This window comes from Lampris incognitus, chromosome 3, assembly GCF_029633865.1.
Source record: "Lampris incognitus isolate fLamInc1 chromosome 3, fLamInc1.hap2, whole genome shotgun sequence".
NCBI classification, from domain to species: domain Eukaryota; kingdom Metazoa; phylum Chordata; class Actinopteri; order Lampriformes; family Lampridae; genus Lampris; species Lampris incognitus.
In genome coordinates, this window is record NC_079213.1 from 108,133,061 (window position 1) to 108,140,560 (window position 7,500).

At 48.5% G+C, this 7,500-nt stretch overlaps 1 protein-coding gene across 1 annotated transcript in view; it reads right to left on the reverse strand.

The window, feature by feature from the left end:
* The window catches only part of LOC130109557 (regulator of G-protein signaling 8-like), a 22,113-nt gene extending 15,396 nt beyond the window's left edge, over nt 1-6,717 (reverse strand). Inside the window, exons 1-2 of the mRNA XM_056276505.1 lie at nt 6,683-6,717; nt 1,316-1,426 (exon numbers count right to left, since the gene is read on the reverse strand). Of these exons, the coding sequence (XP_056132480.1) occupies nt 1,316-1,416 (101 nt within the window). The 5' untranslated portion in view covers nt 1,417-1,426; nt 6,683-6,717. The remainder of the gene's footprint in view (nt 1-1,315; nt 1,427-6,682) is intronic.
* Nucleotides 6,718-7,500: the final 783 nt, after the last annotated feature.

The window sequence follows — 7,500 nt, forward strand, 5'->3', positions numbered from 1 at the left end:
TCATCATCATCTGTAGGAATCAACATCATCTGTAGGAATCATCATCATCTGTAGGAATCAGCGTACTCGGTAGAAATCATCATAATCTGTAGGAATCCTCATCATCTGCAGGAATCAACATCATCTGTAGGAATCATCATAGTCTGTAGGAATCGTCATCATCTAGGAATCATCGTAATCTGTAGAAATCATAATCTGTAGAAATCATCATCATCTGTAGGAATCTTCATCATCTGTAGGAATCATCATCATCTGTGGGAATCATCATAGTCTGTAGGAATCGTCATCATCTGTGGGAATCATCATAGTCTGTAGGAATCGTCATCATCTGTAGGAATCATCATAATCTGTAGAAATCATCATAATCTGTAGGAATCATCATAATCTGTAGAAATCACCCCTCGCTGACACCTGTCGACATGTTGGCCGTGAACTTCAGTTCACCTGTTGGTTTCATATTAAACTCAGTTTCCATGTTGCCAGGAGGATGTTTGCAACTCCCCGACACACACACACACACACACACACACATGCACACACACACTTTCTCTCTCACACACATGCACACACACATACACACACAAACACTTTCTCACACATTCTCTCTCTCTCTCACACACACACACACACGCACACTTTCACTCTCACACACACACACGCACACTTTCTCTCTCTCTCACACACACACACACTCTCACACTTTCTGTCTCACGCGCGCACACACACTTTCTCTCTCACACACATGCACACACACATACACGCGCAAACACTTTCTCACACACGTACACACACACACTTTCTCTCTTTCTCACACACACACACACGCACGCACACACGCACGCACTCACACACTTTGTCTCACGTGCGCACACACACACTTTCTCTCTCTCTCACACACACACTTTCTCTCTCTCTCACACACACACACTTTCTGTCTCATGCACGCGCACACACACACACTTTATCGCTCTCTCTCTCTCTCTCACACACACACACACACACACACTACCTGAACTGGAAGTGAAATCTGATCATATTTGTCGTGTGAGGCCCACTTCAAATGTACCTGAGTGTGGTGAGGGGCTGTCGGTGAGGTTACTTAATCACACAAACAAAGAAACAGTGAGTGCTGGGATGGGCTGCAGCATCCCCGTAACCCTGACGGCAGGATAAGCGTTTGGATAACGGCTGGATGGATGATGAATGGATGGATGATGAATGGATGAATGGATGGATGGATGAATGGATGGATGGATGGATGGATGGATAAATCGGTAGCATGTAGATTCAGGACTCTTCAGCCTCTGAGACGTACTTTAGACACCTGGCTGCGGTTTCCTGGGCAGGAGGCAGGAACTCGGAGAAGTCGCTGTAGGAGTCAGACTTGTTGGACAGGCAGCCGAGTCGAGTTTTCATGGTGCTGGTCCTGTATGGGAACACGTGCAACAGTTTAGTTTCACTTCAAATCCGACTCAGCCCACGTGCAGTACTGGAAATAAAGCCCATGAGCGATGGCATTGCACTTGTTAAAAATCTGAAAGAGTGTCAGCTTGGTGTGTGTGTGTGTGTGTGTGTGTGTGTGTGTGTGTGTGTGTGTGTGTGTGTGTGTGTGTGTGTGTGTGTGTGTATGTGTGTGTGTACTCGTGTGATGCAGGCTGCTGTCTATTTGGGTCATTTTTTTGCAGCAGCAAACCATGCGAGTCCCCTTCAACAACACATTTTCAAACTGTGTATTGCTAACTGATGATTGTGCACAGCAGTTATCACAGTACTCATCACAGTAGTCATCACAGCAGTCATCACAGTAGTCATCACATCATTCATCACATCATTCATCAGAGCACTCATCACAGCAGTCATCACAGCAGTCATCACAGTAGTCATCACAGTAGTCATCACATCATTCATCACATCATTCATCAGAGCACTCATCACAGTAGTCATCACAGCAGTCATCACAGTAGTCATCACAGCAGTCATCACAGTAGTCATCACAGCAGTCATCACACCAGTCATCACAGCAGTCATCACAGTAGTCATCACAGCAGTCATCACAGCAGTCATCACAGCAGTCATCACAGTAGTCATCACAGTAGTCATCACAGCAGTCATCACAGTAGTCATCACAGCAGTCATCACAGTAGTCATCACAGTAGTCATCACATCATTCATCAGAGCACTCATCACAGTAGTCTTACAATAGTCATCACAGCAGTCATCACAGTAGTCTTACAGTAGTCATCACAGCAGTCATCACAGTAGTCTTACAGTAGTTATCACAGTAGTCATCACATCAGTCATCACAGTAGTCACAGTAGTCATCACAGTAGTCATCACAGTAGTCTCACAGTAGTCATCACAGTAGTCATCACAGCAGTCATCACAGTAGTCATCACAGCAGTCATCACAGCAGTTATCACAGTAGTCTTACAGTAGTCATCACAGTAGTCTTACAGTAGTCATCACAGCAGTCATCATCGCAGTCATCACAGTAGTCATCACAGCAGTCATCACAGTAGTCATCACAGCAGTCATCACAGCAGTTATCACAGTAGTCATCACAGCAGTCATCACATCATTCATCAGAGCACTCATCACAGCAGTCATCACAGTAGTCTTACAGCAGTCATCACAGTAGTCATCACAGCAGTCATCACATCATTCATCAGAGCACTCATCACAGCAGTCATCACAGTAGTCTTACAGTAGTCATCACAGCAGTCATCACAGTAGTCTTACAGTAGTCATCACAGCAGTCATCACAGTAGTCATCACAGCAGTCATCACAGTAGTCTTACAGTAGTCATCACAGCAGTCTTACAGTAGTCATCACAGCAGTCATCACAGTAGTCATCACAGTAGTCATCACAGCAGTCATCACAGTAGTCTTACAGTAGTCATCACAGTAGTCTCACAGTAGTCATCACAGTTGTCATCACAGTAGTCTTACAGTAGTCATCACAGTAGTCATCACAGCAGTCATCACAGTAGTCATCACAGTAGTCTTACAGTAGTCATCACAGTAGTCATCACAGTAGTCATCACAGCAGTCATTGTCCTCACTCTTTTATTGACTGCATTACAGAAGTGTTAATTCTGTGGTGTTCGATTGGTATTTAAGCAACACTGTAGTTTATTTTGGCTAATCTGGTTTAGTTTTATTTTATTCACCTATTTTCTTTGTGTATGTGTGTGTGTGTGTGTGTGTGTGTGTGAGAGAGAGAGAGAGAGAGAGAGAGAGAGAGAGAGAGAGAGTGTGTGTGTGTGTATGTGTGTGTGTGAAATCTGATGTAGAACACCTCTAATAATGTGTGTTGTGTTTCAGCTCTTGCACTATTGCAACATGACGCACACTTTTACTTCTGTATTCAGAACGAACGTCAATGCAAACCTCCTTTCTGTGACAAGTCTGTGTGTGAACATTCACTCTGTCACACAGCTGCTGATGCGTTGGTCAGTGGCGTGTCTGTTCAGAGTCAGCGTGTCTGTTCAGAGTCAGTGTGTTGCCGAATAAATCCAATCTTAGTCTTTTATTTGTCTTTCTGTCTCCAGGCACCTTGTTTGTTGCGTTGGCGATTGGATTACCCGGGTGCACGTGCTGTGAGGCTCGAGGGAGCAGCTCATTTCAGAGCCTCGTCAGATATGAAGGCGTAAGGCCGCAAGATGAGATAAGGCCAGGTGATGCGGGCATGGACGGGCCTGACGGAGTCAAGGAAACCGACAGCGGCTGGAGCTGCATATGCAGAATGTCTGCACCCACGACTCCTCGTGAGCTTCGCGATCCATGCATAAGCAAAGCGGCAAGAGAGGAACTGAAATTAGCTGCATATTTTATCTTATCCGCCCTCGTTTCTGTACCTGACCAGCTGGCCGTCCGTCCCAGCATGCATTCCTGCATCCATGTGTTGCAGGACGTCCATGCATCTCTGTGTGTGTGACATTATGACATACAAGTGTGTGTACACGTGTTGTGGTTTATGCACCTTTTTTTTTTTGGATTCCCCCTCCCCCCTCCCCCTCCCCCTTTATCTCCCCGGTTGTACCCGGCCAATTACCCCACTTTTCCGGTCGCTGCCCCACCCCCTCTGCCGATCCGGGGAGGGCTGCAGACTACCACGTGCTTCCTCCGATACATGTGGAGTCGCCAGCCGCTTCCTCTCACCCGACAGTGAGGAGTTTCGCCAGGGGGGACGTAGCGCGTGGGAGGATCACGCTATTCCCCGACCCGCCCCCCCTGAACAGACGCCCCGACCGACCAGAGGAGGCGCTAGTGCAGCGACCAGGACACGTACCCACATCCGGCTTCCCACCCGCACGCACGGTCAATTGTGTCTGTAGGGACGCCCGACCAAGCCGAAGGTAAGGCGGGGATTCGAACCGGCGATCCTCGTGTTGGTAGGCTGAATAGACTGCCATGCTACCCGGACGCCATTGTTTATGTACTTAAGTGTGTGTGTGTGCGCGCGCGCGCGCGTGCCAGTGTATGTACATTTGAATGTACATAGACTTTTGCAAACTTTTTTTTTTTTTTTTTTTTTGCACAGTTTTGTTCACATCAGTGTCGGCGGACAAAGGCGATCATCCGGAGTCACCCCCGGCACCCTCCCTCCACCACTCCCTGTTGCCCCTTTCTCGACAAATTCAGTCAGCTCTGGCTGCCGCCGAGGCAGCTGGCGTGTATTCGGTGCAAACACGTGCAGCTGCGCTATTTATAAACATTCCTGACAAATCCGTGTAGTCAGGCGGGAGCAGCGCGGGCCACTGCGCAGCCACGCAGCGGGGCTGCGTCCTGCAGGAGCCGCGCTAAATATGGCAGCGGGTGCGCTCGCGTCTAAGAGAGGCGGCGGAAAGCGTCGGGAATCGGAAAGTGTGTGCAGCATCTGCCCGATGCCCCCGTTTTCAGAGATGCCTGGCGGGGGTAAGGTGGATATAATAAGAAAACGTAGACCCTAAAAGTAGTTCACGTGCGTGCACGTGCGTGCGTGCACGTGCGTGTGTGTATGAATCCCTTCTTTGATGTTACCTAACTTGGTGCATTGCAGTTTTTTTGCATTTCCCTCCCCGTCCTCATTTCTGCCGTCTGCCGGGAGACGCGCTGTTGTGCCCAGGCTGCATCCGTCACACAGCATGCAGCGAACTGATTACGAAGCCCGCTTTCTCTGTTAATGACGAGATTCCACTGAGGTAGACACGACACACTGGTAGACACGCTGGCCATGCTCTGTGCAGCAGTACGGCAACGCGAGTCGACCTGGTGTCGCTCTTTTTTATTTTTTTTATTTTTTTACCCCCCCCCCCCAGTTGCATCTGACCAATTACCCCACTCTTCTGAAGCCGTCCCGGTCGCTGCTCCACCCCCTCTGCCGATCCGGGGAGGGCTGCAGACTTACCACATGCCTCCTCCGGTACATGTGGAGTCGCCAGCCGCTTCTTTTCACCTGGCAGTGCTAACCGGTATCACGCCAAAGCGTGGAATACACCCGCCGGTCCAACGCGTCAGTGTCACGGTTTGCCTCCGCTCAGGCGTTAAAAGTACACGCGTGTATGAAGGTGCAGTGCCAGCAGGGGGCGATGATTAAGCGGTGAAGGGAGGTTAGGGTTACGGTTACGGTTAGGATTGGGGTTGGGTTAGGGTTATGGTTGGGTTGGGTTATTGTTAGGGTTGGGTTAGGGTTAGGGTTATTGTTACGTTTAGGGTTAGGGTTAGGATTGGGTTATTGTTAGGGTTGGGTTAGGGTTATTGTTACGTTTAGGTTTAGGGTTAGGGTTAGGATTGGGTTATTGTTAGGGTTGGGTTAGGGTTATTGTTACGTTTAGGTTTAGGGTTAGGGTTAGGATTGGGTTATTGTTAGGGTTGGGTTAGGGTTAGGGTTGGGTTAGGGTTATTGTTAGAGTTGGGTTAGGGTTAGGGTTGGGTTAGGGTTATTTTTAGAGTTGGGTTAGGGTTGTGTTAGGGATATTGTTAGAGTTGGGTTAGGGTTGGGTTATTGTTAGGGTTGGGTTAGGGTTATGGTTACGGTTAGGTTTAGCTTTGGGTTAGGGTTATGGTTAGGGTTAGGTTTAGGTTTGGGTTACGGTTAGGAGAGGTATTTTGGGAAATGCTGTATGCCTCTTTTGCTCCGTGGGGAGTTGCTGGCATTGAGTTAATCATCGCCCCCTGCTGGCACTGCACCTTTATACACGCGTGCACATTTCACGCCTGAGCGGAGGCAAACCGTGACACTGACACGTTGGACTGGCGGGTGTATTCCACGCTTTGGCGTGATACTGGGCTGGACAGTGAGGAGTTTAACCAGGGGGACGTAGCGTGTGGGAGGATCATGCTATTCCCCCCAGTCCCCCCCGAACAGGCGACCCGATCGACCAGAGGGGGCGCTAGTGCAGCGACCAGGACACATACCCACATCCGGCTTCCCACCCACAGACACGGCCAGTTGTGTCTGTAGGGACACCCGACCAAGCCGGAGGCAACACGGGGATTCGAACCAGCGAGCCCCATGTTGGTAGACAACAGAATAGACCGCCACGCTACCCTGATGCCCGCTCTCTTTTATTTTGTTTGTTCATGTCAACATGCAAAGGAAGGTTTAAAAGATCACAGCTATGCTATGTGTCATCATGGCATGGACCTATTACTGTTATATAGTAATATAAACTACTAATAAGACACGTTAGTCCCTACCTAACGGGTCTGACCCTTTAGCTGAGCGGTTAGTGATGTCCCCTTGTGGCGCAGTACACCCCGTATCGAATCCCGCACCGGGCAAGAAAATAACCGGTTATAGTAATAACAGTCATAATTATGCGGCTCCTCCTCTTCATCAGCATTATCCTGGTTTTCAGTTGCACTTTTTAAAACGCCGTTACCTGGGTTTTGCCAAAGAACAAAAAGAAAAAATCAACAGTTATGGGACCAAGTTGAAGAAGCAATAGAAAACCCAATCGATAAACAATTAAAAGCCTTAATTGCTCGCCCAGGTCGACACTTAACCTCAATTATGAATACCAGAAAATCTCGTGATCTTCGATCTCGACTTTGGAACCGCGGTTGCAGTCCAGCTGCTGTAAACTCGGAAGAGATTTGAGTCGTAGCTTGATGTCGAACCCACGTACGGCTCGGAAGAGGTCAGTTGAGCCTTGACGTCGATTCTTAGTTGACAGTCAAGCAACGGCAGTGATTCCTTTAAGCCGCAGTATGAATCGTGCCTGCTGCAGGTTGTCCAAGCTGGAGAACGAGGTGCAAATGGAGAGAGAGAGAGCCATCGGTCTAAACTGGAGGCAACAGATTAAACATTCCTCGACTGTAAAACTCGACTCTCGCACAACTCCCTTAACTTGCTCATAAAAACTCGATTGACACCTGATCGCCATTATTCGGCATTTGCAGCTAGTTAAGCAGATTCGGTATGAATAGATGTAATAGATGTAGGAGTTGTGTGGACGCAGCAGACAGTTTAATGCTTCGGGTCTGTTAAGACGCTGGAGCTTCAGAGATGTGTC